General features: G+C 47.4%; 1 protein-coding gene across 1 annotated transcript in view; it reads right to left on the bottom strand.

Moving 5' to 3' along the window:
* The window catches only part of LOC149363920 (uncharacterized), a 120,987-nt gene that overhangs the window by 33,139 nt on the left and 70,934 nt on the right, over window positions 1-16,914 (bottom strand). The window contains exon 8 of the mRNA XM_089573900.1: window positions 4,219-4,333. Coding sequence (XP_089430026.1) covers window positions 4,219-4,333 — 115 coding nt within the window. The remainder of the gene's footprint in view (window positions 1-4,218; window positions 4,334-16,914) is intronic.

Here is a 16,914-nt window from a genome sequence, read left to right as displayed (position 1 = left end):
GTAACATCTTTTAAGGTATAGACCGGATTAAAAGAGAAAGAATGCTTTTTGTGGGCACCCAAGGTGCGCAAATAAATAGGCCTACGCCCTATCATCGAGAGCTGGAAATTAAAAATCAAGTTGAGGTTTTGAATGTCGTGTAGGGAGCTCAACGAAAGCTATGAGCCACGCCAACGCGAGATTAAGGTTACCGCCACAGCGTATCTCCTATCGCTGATGCGGCGGCGCCACCGGAAACGCATCACCGCATATAGGCCTGCATTTTAGCAAATTAAAAAAAAAAAAAACGAGAGTAAAGAAGCGCGAAGGAATGCGCCTCACCCCTCACTTTTTTTTTTTTTGTTCTATTAACGTTCTGCAGACAACGTGAACGTCGGCAGCATCATCGGTATAGGACATTATCGGTCACAATTTATCGAGCCGTTTCGCACTGCTCTGTACTACATCTAGGAGAAAACAATTTCAATCTTAAAGTTCTTGATGCTCCAGGGTAACCATTGAAGGCTGCTTTTAAGTCCAATTTTAGAAGACCGAACATTCTTTGAAAGAGGAAAAATTCTTCTAACGGGACATCAATGCGGCAAGGAGGAGGAGGAGAAAAAATACTTTAATGTCTACTGGAGATTTTCGCCTGGTAGTCAATCTGGCAGGCTACTCCGGAGGGGGTAAAAAATAAAGATGAACGAAACACACGTGCAGAAAATGCTCATTTTAAAGCAAGGTTTGAGTGATGTACCCTTGTCTTTTTAAAGTTCCTTCGCCGGTGGCCTTTCTTCCGGATGCTGCGAGGGCTTGAAAGTCACTTCCTCTTTAGAAAACACTTCAAAGCGGACTAAGTTCAAGGAATGCGCGTTTCACGTTTTCTACAGCGCGCGAGAGAGGTCGTTCGCTCGTGAACGTGCTGGCATTTAGCAGATGCGGTGCCAGTGACAGTTGTCACCATTCGCCGAACTGACCTAGCACCTTCCCCTTGCTTGTACGCGAGCGAAAGACTGTTTCATCGTTCTCCAGCGGAACAGAGAATCAAGGCAGGATAAAACGGCTCTATGTTGTGGAAGTGAATTTTTCTCTTTTTGTTTTTGGAGTAATAGAGGTTTGTTTTCTACTCATTATTTGACTTGGAACGAAGCTCCTGAGTGAACAATCTCCAAATACAGAATACGCAAAGCAATCGCGTCTGTACAGAGACATCTTTCGTTAGGTGACTTCCGGTATCATTCAACGCTAGGCCCTTAACGGTGGCACTTTTCATTCCAGCTGCTGTGAGCTGCTCACAGACTGCGCGCGTTAAAAGACGCAGCGTTTTTAACTTGCGAAACAAGGCGCTACATTAAGCCACACACAAAATGACAGGACTACAAGCACGGGCGCCTGTCGTCCTCTCTTTTTGTGAGTGCTAATGTAGCGCCTTGTTTCAGAATTTAACATGCAGAGCCAACTAGCCCGGCAACGTACGCAGCATTGCATGAGTAATTGGTTTACACGAAATCTGTAGGCTGTTCGCAAGTTTCACGGGCTACAGAGGGCGCCATCAAGAAACCAATATGGCTGCCCGAGAGATGACCAGGCAGCCGCGGTAGCCTATATTAGAATGAAACTCAAGAACCAAGAGGCTCTTCCCCGTCAAAGAACCCCCTTCCAGACAATGGAGTCGGCCCATTCTCATGAGCCTGCTAGCGTGACAATGCATAGAGGGAGCGGCGTTATAGCAAGGAGGGGGGGGGGGGGGGGGGGGGGGGGGCTGCATTGTCACACTACCAGGCTCATGAGAATTGGCCGACACTATTGGCTGCAAAGGGGGTGCTTTGTAGAGGAAAAGCCTCTTGGTTCTTGAGTTGTATCAAACTATAGCGCTTTGCGATCGGCTGTCTCAAGATCCATTGAAATATCCTTGCTATATACTCGTTCTCTATTGCTGAGATGCTTTCCACATTGGTGCAACTGAAACGAGAGTGTGCTAACGGCGAATAAGCTCCCATGTTGTGCGCTGCGGAGTGAAACCATGCGCCGAATCATCTGTCACGGCACAAGCCCTCTGTATACACGACATGCGCGGTCAGAACCACACGACGCGCAGGTGTTGCTGGTATATGGGAAAAACATCCGGCTCCTGACAGCGTGGGGCAGCAGGAGCGACACGTATACCGAGGCTGCTCTAATCGAGGGAACACGCGACACCTGAACGAGACAAATGCAGTTGCCAAAAATCACTGCAGCAAATTAAACGCCGCGCCCTCACGTGCAAGCATGCGCAAATTTCTCGAAACATGCGAACAGATTAGTGTCCGCTATTGCAAAAGCTTCCACTAGTCGCTCTGGGCTGCGCCACCTTAGGATTTCAGGATTCAATTTTTTCTCTACCTTTGAGGTACGAGTATAGGCTGGAACTAAAGGCATTTGAATGCCTGCGGAGGCCCCAGCCCCCTCGTGTACAGAATCGGCAGCAAACGCCGAAAACTAAAGAATGATCACATTCAAAGCTAAACAACTCATTGTACAAAAAACGTACTGAGGTAGCACTCTCAAATAATCAGTAATCTTCCATACAAAGCAGAAATATTATGCACAGTAAGCGGATACTACTAGAATTGGAAATGTATACACTAAGTATATGCAAAGCAGTTAGCATACTTGTGCTAAAATAAAACAACAAAATAATGTCAGTCTGTAAAGCAAAATTAAATAACGGAGAGCAAGCACTAATAAAGCAAACTTCACAGACCGTACATCGCCACTCGTACATTCAGAAATGGGCGGATTTAAGAAGGCAGAGGGAGAAATTTTGTCTCGAAAAACCGCTTTGAGCGCGTTCTCTTTTTTTTTTTTCAGTTAGAAAACCAAGTCATTCATTGTACAAAACGTCCTCCACACCTCCTTCTCCCAAACGCTCCCTCCCCCTTCAAAAGAAAAAAAAGAATTGTCCAAAAATCCGCCCCTGCATTCAGTCCAAACAAGTATTCAATTCAATTTTAGAGTTAGTTCGCTCGCTGCAATACCGCGCATTCCGCGATGACATTGACATGCTTGCCGTGTTGACACTAATCAGGCGCGTTCTCCAGTTGGTTTGAACAGAAATGGCGCGTAAGAAGGAACTTATCTGCAGAACACTGCGCCAAACTAGGGATAAAAATCGTGTTAATAACGCTGATTGACAGTTAAACCTTGTGTCTCGCAGATGCGACCAGTGCGAGCGAAAAGATTTTAGATGCCGGCGGCGCTGGGAGCTGGAAGTAGGTCACAGCTGTTCTCAGCTACAGAAAGTAGTTGCGATGGCTACTTTCTGTAATGATGAATGCCGAACGGAGAAGTCCACTGCGATCGACACAATGGGCCCACACGGGGTCTTATTGCTTCGTATATAGGCTGTCATCCGACATGGCCCAACCTAATAAACAAATGCTGCGAAGCCATCAAGATTGATTGATTGGAAACTTTATTTAAAGAATGGCGATTACCGGAGCCTTGGGTGGTCCGCCTATCCCGGCAGTTGCGTTTGAATATCTATAGCGTCAGGGCTTTCACAATAGCCGAAAGAAGCAGCAAGCCTGACTGCGTGTCAGTAGATTCGTGCAAGGTTTCTACCTTATATTGTTTGCTGGGGAAAGATTAAGGTGCTGCGTACACTCCGCTTGACTGTTCAGCACTCGACAGTTTTCAGTTCGCGCTTGAAATGACTAATTTTCGAACCATTATGCAGGTTTGCAGAAGTTTATTTCTCCAAGAATGTTAAGAAGCTTCGGAGCGCTGTCATTTCATTTCGAAATTAACAAACAAAAAATCGTAGAAGGTTAATCCGTGCTACTTTTGGATTAGGAAATTATTTTACGCAGTCGTTACGAAGTCTTGTTTAGCTTCCCTTACCGGAGCTGTTATAGATGTTCATGTATGCTTCGAGGCTGTCCTCTACACTTGTGAATACATTGATGCTACTCTGTTGTCCAAGTGACCTTAGATATATATTGGAAATGTGGGATCCCACAAAAAATTCACGTATTAGTGCTAAACGTATAAGCGACATTGGCCCGTTTCGAGACGTTCGACTTCTGCACTGGTGTACAGTCTAGCTAGATTGATCATTGCACAGGTGCGCACCTGTGCGGACTGGCGCACGAAGGGACAAACAAAAATGAGAGAACATCGTAGGCCGGACACAGGGAAGTAAAAAGGTAATTGTATAATGTACATCATGCATTGTAGAGATAAACATAAGGCACTCACGACTGAGGCGCTGTTCCGTCGGCTTCACCGGAGTGGCTCCGTCATCCTGGCCGCTGTCAGCCTGCGTCCCGTTGGGCGCAGATTCCTCGGGAACCGGCTGAAGACCGCGACCAACCTTCAGCCGGTTGAGAGCCATGCGTGCGGAACAAGTCGTACAAGACGCTGAGGCAACCTTTCAGCACCTGGCGCGAGCGTGCACGCACATACACAGACACGCAAGAAGCAAAAAGGCCGAGCTGTTGCGTCAAACACTGCTGCAGCTGCTCATTGAAGCAGAAGCGAAGTGCAAAACACAATCGGCAGAACACAGTAACACCACTAATCGGTATTCCGTCGGAAAACTCGAAGCCGGCACCGAGTCTTCATGGTCTACACACTCCGAGCTCACGGGTCGGTTTGACAGACGACCAGACGCAGACCTGACGGCGATTCGCACCAACGCAACCAAACAAGCACACGACGACTGAGCGGTGCTCTTCCAGTGTCCGCGCGTGCGAACGTGAGAGAAAAAGGGCAAGAAAGAAGAGATAGAGGGGAAGGGGGGGGGGGGGGGAAGGGAGGCAAATAAACGCGGCCTTTCACGGCACCTGCCGACAACGCTGCTCTTTGCTGCAATCGCTGGCTCTGAAAAAACTGGCGAAACTTGAAGCAGCAGCGGACGCAGCGCAAAGCAGGAGGCGGGGGCGGCGATGATGACGCGCGATTCAGGCAGCGCTAAACACCTGCGCCGAGGATCATCCACGCGTGTGCCACGCTGTAGCAGACGACAAAACACTGCCGCTCTCGCTTGCGCTTGCAGCCGATGTCGTCTGCTGCTGCTGCCACGGAGTCGCCGCTCCCTCACTGCACTGCCGGCAGCCGCCGCTTGAAGCAGACGACCGTGCAGACGACAAAAACAGACCACAGCGGTGTCTTCGGAAACCGTCTGCTACGGTTTCCGTACACGGTTTCGGTCTCGCCTCATTCTCGCAGTAGCGGGTTACGCACTAACACTGAGTCACTCCCCGCTTTCATAACCTCCGCCTCGCTCTTCCGGGGGAACAATGCGATCCCGCTTCTCGCATGCAGCCAGCAAGGACGAGGGGGACCCCGCCGCTCGGTCGTGGTGGTCCACGCACTCTCGCAGCCTCGCAGGAATGGGGGCAAAGCCGGCCGGGCGAAAATTGAGCCCGGTGCAATTGAAGTCCACCAAGGCGTGCACGAGCTTTCTTGCGCTTACCACACTCACAGCCACCACCAGCGTTCGCGTATACGTAGGGGAGAGTTGGAAAGGGGGGAGGGAAGGAGAAAGAGACAAACACGCCAACAACTAAAGGATCGCGGGGACAACGGGCCTACCCAAACACTCGACGGTCGCCGAGTTGTCCGCCAGTGCGCGCTTCGCATCGTAGGTGCCACGGAATGCATTTGCGGAGACTGTGCAAAGTATACGGAGAAAGAGCGTCGGGCAGACGGCAAGAAAGCGGTTCTACTGGCGGCACCACTTTCTTTTCCGTATATACTTTGCAGAGCACTACGTAGTACGTTTTCGAGTCTTTTTTCTTTACTTTCTTTTTCTACCACCCCTAGCGCGCTACTACGCACTCTTCGCCGCAGCCACAGGTCCGGAGTAACGGTGTCGAACGTGACTGGAAGCGATCGCTTGGGATAAGGATGGACGCAGGTCGCACGTATAGAAAGAAGCCAAGTTAAATAGTGCGAGACAAGACTTGCAAAGTTTGCAGCCAGGAATAAATGCAAAATAGAAGCCCGTAATACAGACTCTGTAGCCAGGAAATCGAACGGGGCGAAGCGCAGAAAGTTGTCTGACTGGAAACTGTTCTTAAAGGTAAATTTCCAGTGCGAGCACGGCCGTGATCAGGTCGTCTAGCAGGCATTACTCATGTCGCTTCCGCTTGCGTCTGGGTTCTTTGTTGCTGAAGGTGTGGCAGCGATTTCATGAAAATGGTAAGAGGTATTGTTAGGGGTGCGCTAGAATTTGCATTGCGAAAATGTCTGGCCGACAAATGCTTGGTAACAAACGCGTTCGATTACTTAAATCACTCTATTCTGCTGAAGAAGAAACTAGAAACGTATGGTTTCGGTGGAACGGCGTTACCGCTACTGACATCACATGTAAATCCCTACATTCAATACGTGTATTTAAAAGGGTACTACTCTGAGGCATTATCTATTTATGCAGGTGAATCCCTAGGCGGTATTCACCGCCCCTTTGCATTTAACTTGTCCCTAAATCCCATTTTTAATATTTATCACATGATGAAATCGGCCATTCACGTAGATGATGCGACGTTATCCTCTGTGGAAACCCTGAATGAACTGATCAAAGCGAATAGAGCGCTTGTATAATTAGACATATAGGCTGAACATAAAAAACTAATAATAAACCTTAGAAAACGAATGCTACCCTGTGCCGCTTGGTATGGATACATTGATAGCATCGATACGGACCATACTGAACACGCTTCGAATACTTGTGGTCTATTTGGGCAAAAACTTGACTTGGGCACCACGTAGACCATAATATGTTAGAACTGTCGCGAATAATTGGACAACCGTGAACGGACAGATATATTTTACGATCGAAGGTTCAAATTCTTTTCTATAATACACTAATCTATTCGCGCCTAACTTATTGTCAGTTAGTCCGGGTAAACACAGCCTAATGGAATTCGCAAAAAAACCTTTGTAATGGAGAAAAAAAAAAGTCAAATATATATTTAAATGTCGCCAGAAGAAACTCCTCCCACCCTTTGTTTAAATATAGTGGCGGCCCTTTGTATTTTATGGCAGCAGAAAAACAGAATCATGAGTGATAAAAACAAGCAGTACCGGCTGTGGTCTATAAATGTTAAACGTGACACTGCCACAGACGTTAAATGCGCTTGTCCGCGATTTCTTGGTATGCAAGATCTGTTAATATAACGTGCACCCTGAAAAAAATTATGAAATCATGTCACACAGGTCTGCCATTATCTTAAAGGCATTTGGAAAACGAACTATCGAAATGTTTCTTTCGCTCGAAACCCATTTACACCACAAACATCCGGTGTTCGGGGTTTGCAGAGCAACCTGCTCTCTTTTAGAAACGACAGTAGCACACGTTACGCTCTGAAAACATCGAACTTTACAGCATAAAAAAAAAATATGAGCACTAGTACCTATAAGAACTAGCACTAGTATTATAAGAACTAGTACTTGTCGCGTGTCCTTCTTGTTGTAATGTACATCTGTCTACACAAACTGTCAGCACCACTATATTCAACCAGATCTCACAGTACAAAAAAAAAAAAGAATCTGCCACTGCCCCTTTATCAACCAGAGTCGGTAATTTCACGCGCTGATTTACTCATACAAAGGCTATCGCTCGTCACGACAGGCACTGTAGGTAGGTGCGTACTAGGACAATGGTATCGTTTCAATTCCAGCTGACCAGCCTATAACTACAGGCGCGGTCTGCCAGGTAAAGAATATGAAAGCAAGATTACGGACAATGCTCGGCCTTTGTTTGGTTGCCTGCCTACATGCCTCGATGCTTTCGTGAAGCCGGCTCGGCTATAGGCGTCGAAATAAGCGCTCACCGACGACTACATACTGCGGCGGCGCGGTCAATAATTTTTCACGCGTCGTGAGGCCCCGTCCCCGTTAACGCTCCTCGAATCGCATTATGAACCCACGTCAACCCCAGCACGAGGATTTCGTAACAGTGAAGGCGATAGGACGCTAGAGAAACGGGAGAAAGTTTTAATGGAGTCCACGACGGCGGTGATAATAAGGTTTTCGTGACGAACGTGTCGGTGGCGAAAAAAAATTAGAAGAAATAAACTCGCGCGCCCTGCAGATACGCCGAGCTGGACATGAGGAATTTTATATAAACGAGGGCAAAACTAGGAGAAAACGTGTGGCCGACAAGTGAAAACGCGGGCGGTACACGGGCACCTCAATAACTCGAACTCGCTTATTTCTAACTTCCACTTTATTAAAACTGGTGTTTTAGTTCCGTCACTATAACGTACTTATAGAGAGCCCGATCGCCTCCCCTTAGCTCGAATACCGCATAATGGGAACAAAATTCTGACTTCCTTCGTGTTAAGATTATCGAGATTCGACTGGCCGATAATATGGCTATAGTCGAATACCACTCAAGAACGAAGTAGCAAACGCTGCTCAAAGGATCCCCTCAAGCCAATGACGTCGACCGATTTTCATGACGCTCTGGTAAATCCGTGCATAATCTTCTTTCTCGCTAGTGTGACAGGGGATTCAGCTAGTGTGAAAGAGGATCACCATGGATTAGCCATAACGTCATGAGAATCGCTCGACGCCATTGGCTGGACGGGCTCCTTCGAGGGGCATCTTCCGCTTTGTTCTTGAGTTGTATCTGACTATAGAGGGAAACGGTCTACCAACACGTTTTTTAAGTTTCAACTCGAGCTTCTTGCAATGTGTGCTCTGCTGTGTGGTTCCCGAGCCGCCTTCAAAAACACCCGGCCGTGGTATACCCTGCTGTTGTGCGCGATATTCGAAGGCACTGAGCGTTTCGCACAGCGCGGGTGCAGCGTTCGTGCACAGTGGCTGCCCGGTCCCTTCGGCATCGGGAGCAACGAAGAGGCCGACGACCTCTCCACTGCCGCTCGTCAGCTTTCTCCCAGCGACGTCCCCCCGCTCGCCCTGGAAGACGTGCGTTCGGTGATCTACGACTACCGCCTCCGTCAACAACACCCGGACCTCACGCTAGAAAAGCGCATCTTCGTCGTCGGCGAGCGCTCACTAACGCGACTCTATCGCTATAGGTGTTGTTGCGTGTCGGTTGTGTGTGTAGACCGGGCAAAGACGGGTGCTCCACGGACTTTCGTTCAGCGACGCGTACAGTGGAGCACGGGCTCCTACACTGTGCCGCTTTCGCAAAGCCACGTCGTGAGATGCCCGCGGCCTATACAGAACGCTGGGAATTATCCCGGACAACCTTACGACGCTCCTGTGATCTCTAGGCAGTGCGCGCACCCGTGACAGAACAATGGCGAGCCTGTGCATTCATCGAGCAGGCAGGCTTGGCGTCCCGTTCGCTCATTGCCAGGTAGTGCGCGTACTGGCGAGTATACGCTTCGCGTGTGCTGCTCTTGAACGATATGCAGAAGGGAGCTCCACCCTGGCTGCTGGTGCAGGGTGCCGCGTGTTTGATTCATTAGTGATGGGACACTACGTGCGCTCGGCTTTGTTTGTACAGTGTTTTATGTGTAGTAAATATTTGCAATGACCGCTCGTCCGCAGTAATATTCCGAACGGTGCTTGGACATTCGCGCACGTGTGGCAGAAGACCTTCATTTCTTATATTTTGTGAATAGTGTACATGACCCTTCCCTCTCCTTTCTCGCTATCGCTAAGCGCTGTACTTTAGCTCGCCATTCTCTCCCTGTCTCTCTTATTTCCGCCAGCCAGAGCATCGGTGCTTAAGATATGAGAGAGCAATTGGCACGGCCAGGAACATCTTTTCTTTACGTTTTTGTATTCTCTTGAACCACCACTACCATTACTACTACTACAGCTACTGATACTGATACTACTAATACTGCTGCTGCTACTACTAGCACTACTACTTCTTCTACTACTAATACTACTACTGTTACTGCTGCTACTACTAATACTATAACTACGCAGATTGCCGTGTATATGCCTCTCTGTGCTCAGCACGAACGCTCCTCAAATACCTTTTCTTTTTTTATAAATTTTAATTTTGCTGCTGCAGTGCTCTGTACACGCAGTTAAGCAACTTGCGGCTTATTCGAAGAACGGGCAGAGTTCACCCGCTCACAATTTACATTTTCTGCCCTCGGGCGCAACGACTGTGGCCACGTACTACGCCCGTATGAGTCACACAAGGGCTCTGCGATCGGAAAGTGCGAAGGCGGCGTCGGCTAAGAGGCTTAAAGAGCTTATACAGATCTGCATGCAATGACGAAATAGGGTCTACAGAAGGGCAGCGCAGTCAACAACGCAGAATAAAAGGCAGCGAGACAGAATATCCGGTTAGCTATATTACCATACCAGAAGGAGGAAGGTTGGGAAAGGGCAGCCGGGCAGCGGAAAGATGAACGAGAGATAAAGAAATGGAAAACCCAGGGAGCAAAAACACTCGCAGGAAACTGTTCAGCCGAACCCTAGGCGTTTGCACAGTTCTGCGGACTTTTTGCAGACTAAATACGAAAGTAGGAAAATAAAGCAAACAGACGACGACCTCGGTTTAACGAGTGGCGGCGACGAAAAATGCAAAACATAAATCGTTTCCGCCGGGGTGGCTTAGTTAAAGAGAAGAAAAACAACAAGACGTGACGAACGAAAGTTACGCTGCGACCAAAAGGAGGCAAAAATGGATGGCGAAACCATTTACCTAATGCAATGTCCAGGTAAACTTGCTATACATTTTATCCGTGAAATTTTCTGAAACGTCACTCGTTCCTTTGCGCTTCGCATTTGTATACTGCGCTGTCTTGCGTATTGTGTATAGCTACAAACTACAATGCTAGGACCTTTTTGAACGCTGTTCCAGGAACCGGTGAATATTGAATGAGGTCTCATAGGGTTAGTGAAGTTGCAAGGACAGATGAAACATATATGGTGTCAAATGGTGGTCACTTACTATGCTATCGTGGTTTAGCAGACCGGCGAGAGCTACGTCTGTGATCCCTGGCCAATAAGGATACAGCTGGCAACACAGAAGAACTATACAGCAGTAACAAGAGGGTGGAAGTTATCGGACTACAGCTTAATAAGTGGTACAAATTGGAGGTTGTGCAGGCCTACGCACCTACATGCAGTCAAGATGAGGATACAGTCGAAAGATTCCATGAAGACGTGGAATCGGCAATGAGTATAGTGAAAACGCAGTACATTTTCCTGATTGGTGATTTCAATGTCAAGGTAGGCAAGAAGCAAGCAAGCCATCAGGCAGTGGGAGGCTACGGCTTAGGTTCTAGAAATAGCAGGGGAGAGGAACTAGGGTTCGCTGAACGGAAGCATTTACGGGTCATAAATACCTTCTTGCGCCAACGGAAGAACCGGAAATGGAATTGAGAGAGCCCTAACGGCGACAAAACAAATGAAATAGATTTCGTGTTGTGCGCGCATCCTGGGATCGTGCAGGATGTAGATGTGCTCGGCCAAGTGAGGTGTAGGATGATCAGGTCTCGAATTAGCCAGCGTGTGAACAAGGAACGGGGGAAACTAGGATAGAGAGGAAGCAGTACATCAGCGAGTTAGCGGTAAGGGGACAGTGGAAGAATTTAGGACCTCGCTCATGAACAAGATTTCCGCTACAACGGAGAACGTGTTTAGGAAATTAATGATAATCTCACAAATATCATTATGGAGAGCGCAATAGAAGTAAAGGTAGGGTAGGTGGCCAGGATACTGGCAATCTTTCTCAGGAGACATAAGACATGATTAAGAAATGGCAAAGTATGAATGCCCTTAACCCCATAGACAGACTATAGCTGGCAGAACTGCCAAATGTTACAAGCAAGCATAAAGTAAGGAAGTACAACATGGAGGGGATCCAGCAAGCTGTAAAGAAGGGAAATAGGTTCAATTCGGTCAGTAATTAGCTATTGGAGAAACTCAGATGACTGACCTAAGAGACAAAAAGGCCTTTATCATAACCTGCATGGATAAAATAGCTAAAATATCCGAATATCTGTGCCTACACAGATCTCTACACGGCCAGATTAATCAGGTGTTAATGACGAAGCAAGTGATGTAAAAGAACTGGACACCTCATCAGTAAAGTTTTATATGCTTTACTGATGAGGTGTCCAGTTCCTTTACTTAGTAACGTTTTATAAATCAGTAAAGTTTTATATGGGCGTCTCTCATAGCCTTAGTCGCTTTGGGACGTTAAACCCCATAAACTAACTAAAGTTTTATATGCAATGCAAATGAGGGAAGTGGCTGGTGAGGATCAAGTAACTGCAGTATTGTTGATGTATAGTGGAGATACTGCCCTAAAGGAAGAATTTACGATGTTGACAGTACCGGAATTTCGGAAGAACGCTAACGTCCTCTTAATTCATAAGAAAAGGGGATTCAAGGACTTGAAAAATGAAAGGCCGATCAGTTTCCTGTCCGTTGTTTAAAAAATGTTTACTAAGGTAATCGCTAATCGATATTAGATCAACCTTATACTTCATTCAACCAAAGGATCAGGTTAGCTTTTGGAAAGTCTACTCGACAATAAGCCATATTCGCCCTATCTGGTTTAGAAAGGGGGTTAACCTCTCGAAGCGACTCACAGGTTATTAGGGATGCCGTAGTGAAGGGCACCGCATAATTTCGACCACCTTAGGTTCTTTAACGTGCATTGACATAGCACAGTAAATGTTTCTAAAGAAAATGAGTGAGAGAGAGTGAGAGTGTGAGAGAGAGTGAGAGAGAGTGTGAGAGAGTGAGAGAGAGTGTGTGAGAGAGAGAGTGAGTGAGTGAGTGAGTGAGTGAGTGAGTGAGTGAGTGAGTGAGTGAGTGAGTGAGTGAATGGGTGAGTGAGTGAGTGAGTGAGTGAGTGTGTGAGAGAGAGAGTGAGTGAGTGAGTGAGTGAGTGAGTGAGTGAGTGAGTGAGTGAGTGAGTGAGTGAGTGAGTGAGTGAGTGAGTGAGGGAGGGAGGGAGGGAGGGAGGGAGGGAGGGAGGGAGGGAGGGAGGGAGGGAGGAGGGAGGGAGGGAGCGACAGAACGAAATAACTACCGGATGAGCGACCGTTCGAGACATGCCGACGCTTTTCTCGCCCACAGCGCGCTAAGGGATCCCCACAAGAAAATAAAAAGCGCAGACAGACGAGTCCCCCTCAGACTGCGCTTAACTCGAAAGACAAACGGAACTTCTCCTCGCCTCGATCGCATTTTCACGTCCACGTTTGATATCACACCGCTGAAGGCGAGAAGATCCCGTGCATGCATATAGTATACACACAAAACAGAAGGCCGTCGCCAAGCAGATGCGGAGCGGTGAAAGCAGCCTCAGCGGCGTAAAAAACCGGTCCGGCATTGACCGATATAGCGGCAGATGCCGATCCCTCTCGCCTTCGTGAAACCGCGCAGGCCCCGCCGGTACTAACACACACGCACGCACACATACACACACAATCTTCTGTGGACGTAGTGAAAGTGAAAGCTGCCCGGAAGTCTCTGGGTTCACTCGAGGTCGTTTCACTTCCGCGCGCTCCTCCTCTTAAGCAGGGCTCGCCGAAGAAGAAGCTGAGAAATGCCGCTACCGGTTCTGTCCAGAGCACTTTTCAAAAGCGATACGCAGTCCGGCGTCGCGCAGACCTGACGTGTTTTCTTCGCGACGTATAAGACTTGCGAAAAAAAAAACTACAAAAATAACGGCAGTAAACGGATAAAGACTCCTTCGCTATGGGGGACACTTTGCCAGGCCAGCCGTCGCACGATTGTTCAGATGGCAGACTTAAAAAAAAAAAAAAAAAAAGAGCGCATGAACAACGAGAACCACAAGGAAGTGTGACAGGACCATTGCCTTTCTTGACTTTTGTTTTCTTTTTTTTTAAGCCGAAAGTGAAAGAAAGCAACTGGAAGCTGGGTTACTTTCAATCTCTGCACTCCGGGTCTGTCAGCTTACCATAACCACTCTGCTCTGCTGTCATTAGTCAAAACGGGGCCCCTTTTTTTCTCTTTGTGGAACTCCTTCTCTTCTTGAACGAGTCGTTTCTCTATTAGGAGCAGCTGGCGCGGTGAATGGCTTCGTCTGTATTTAGCCTGCACCGTTGGCCACTCCGTACTCGCAGACAACTTTACCTAGCTAGGCAGTAAAAGCTGCGAGCGCATGGCGACGGCATTTATTTTCCTTCAATAAAAATTTGGCTTCAAAAAAGGAGTTTAAAAGACCATTAAAAGGCAATTAGACCGTCTTATATCAACGTAATAAAAAAATTGCGAGGACATTTTGGCAACTAAAGTGTTGAGAGGCGTAAGCCAAGGACACTATGCCGTGACGACTTCCGGTGGATGTGACGTCACACCGTTCCCGTGGCTACACCGACACCCAAATTATAAATCTTTCGGAGATCTTAAGGGCTAATTACGCTTAATTACACATCTAATTTGACCCAAATCCGACGTTTTTCCGAGCATTCTGTGACATTCACTATGCCCTGACAGCTTCCGGTGGATGTGACGTCACACCATTTTCGTGGCTATATCGACGTCCGCGCTATTTCGACGCAATTGCAAAGTTTTTACCTAAAATTATTAACTAATTAATCTACAGTCATCAAACTTGGCTTCTAGGTTGATTTTTTGCTCCTCTCTCTGAAGCAACAATTCGGTTTCTTCTATCTTTTTTAGTTCCCGAGTTAACACGCTGCCAAAGGTGTGACACCCTCGGCTACCGGACGACAGTATGAGCCATTAAAGGCTTTCGCCTTAATAATCATTTACAAAATCCTGCGGAACATGCCCGCCTGACCAGACGCTTCATGAGCCATGCCTTGATTCTGTAATGAATAAAATGCAGCACTCTGTATAGACTTTCTCAATAAGTGCTCCCTGGATATCGCCATATTGCTAGCTGGGCTGGTTTGTGCACCTAGAGCAGGCACGTTGGAAGAGGTAGCACGAACTTCCAGCAGCTGTTCACAACGTCCCAGACAAACAGGAGTTGCTTTGACATTAGCGTATACCTTACGGTAAGGTCCGAATACAGGGTGTTTCACCTAAGACTTGACACATTTTTTCAAAGTAGGCTTTTTTCACTTAAAAGAGCGCTTTTTCGGCATAGCATTATCAGTGGTGTAGTACAGCAGCATACAGCTAAGGCGTGCTAACTATCAGGCTGGTGAACTAATATTGCATAGCTAGTTTTTTATTACAGTTGGGCTCCTTAATTACTGAGAGGCGCGAAGCCCATCGTAATTAATATTGATATCAGTTTCTAGAACTTAGAAAACGCGGTCACCCGCGGCGCTGTGGCTCAACAAATGCTGGCTACATCGCGCCAAGATACGTGCGATTTGGAGAAGCTTGCAGGCAAAGCAACCTGTCCAGTGCACGTAACACGTCGAAATTGCCAAAATTTGTAGGGCCAAAGCACCGAATGTAACCGTGTTTTCTAAATTCTAGAAACTGATATCAATATTACTTACGGTGGGCTTCGCGCCTCTCAGTAATTAAGGAGCCTAATTGCAATAGTTAAAAAGTTAACTGTTCAATATTGTTAACCAGCGTTCTTAGTTACCACGTCTTAGCTGTATTCTGATGTACTACACCGCTGACGATGCTATGCGTAAAAAATTGCTCTTTTAACTCAAAACACCTATTTTTTAGAACTGTGTAAAGTCTTCGGTGAAATAACCCGTATAGTGCTTCACTATCAAACATTCTGAGTCACACTACCACACAGGTCTGGAATCCATGGCCTTGCACAAGTAACTCTAGCTGCACAACCGCAGAAAGTTGTCACCAAGCATGCAAAACGACCTCTCTAACTCTCACATGTTTTCAGGCATGAAATGCTTTTAGCTAACGTTCTCGATAAACTCTGGTGAACATCGCCCGGGAACCATGGCGAACCGAAGGGCGAACATGACGCCGTACCTAAAGCGAACTTAGCCAAACTTGCCGTCCGAGCTCTCTGGGGCGGAAGCGCGTTGTGCCGGCTACGCTGTCAAGGCGTCATCGGGTTGCCGATGACAGCGATGTAACACTGTAGGCTACAGCAATTCCATCTGGTCTTCGCAGCTTTAATGCTCGCTAGCAAGCTGTAATGCGCGGGGTGTCCACGAAGAGAAAGAGTGAGGGCGGTGGAAAGGAGGTGATGCGGCGCCGCGGATGCTGTGGTTGTTTAGCTACAGGCCTGTGTGGTTGCTTGGTGAGCTCGTGCGTCTCTGGCTCGTTCTGCGCTTTAACGATGTCGGCGGCAAAAACGATTCGTGGTGCGGTACGTCGTGTCATGATGCACGTGACTTACTCACATATGCGAGACCTATTTCAAGAATTCGGCCAGCATTGTATACAAACCACCCCATGGAAAGAAAAATGATAGGTGTAACGTTAAGAGATCGGGGTGAGGGATCAAACGCGGGTTAATGATATCCTACTCGAAATCACGAGGAAGAAATGGGCTGGGCAGGGCGTGTAATGAGAAGGCAAGATAACCGCTGGTCTTTAAGGGTAACGGAGCGCATTCCAAGAGAAGGCAGCCTAGCAGGGAGAGGCAGAAAGTTAGGTGGGCGGATCAGATTAAGAAGTTTGCGGGAATACGGTGGCCGCAGCTGGCAAAGGACAGGGTTAATTGGAGAGACATCGGAGAGGTATTTGCCCTGCAGTGGGCGTAGTCAGGATGATGATGATAATGATGATGATAATGGTAATAGGATAAAAAGTTGGTAACAATGGAATATAGTCTGCGAAGTCCTGTATTACTCCGCTGACCAAACCAAACAGTAAACGAAGTCAGATTTTAATGTTTGACTATATCAAACAAATCACAGGCATTCAAATTCTCGCGTTTATAAATTTTTTTCTGGTGGTTAGCTTCTTGTTTAGGAAAAAAGATACGCTTTAACAGCGGACCACTTTTTTATGAGGGAGGAATTCAGTGTGGTGGTCACTGCAGACTTAAGTTGTATCCGACTATAGCCAGTTAGTGCAAAACAATTCATGCTTACATTTACTCTCGACGACGAGAAAGTGTGA

The sequence above is a fragment of the Amblyomma mixtum genome, chromosome 2, assembly GCF_055824585.1.
Source record: "Amblyomma mixtum isolate Tamu chromosome 2, ASM5582458v1, whole genome shotgun sequence".
Classification (NCBI taxonomy): Eukaryota; Metazoa; Arthropoda; class Arachnida; order Ixodida; family Ixodidae; genus Amblyomma; species Amblyomma mixtum.
This window is presented reverse-complemented; position numbering and strand designations above follow the sequence as displayed.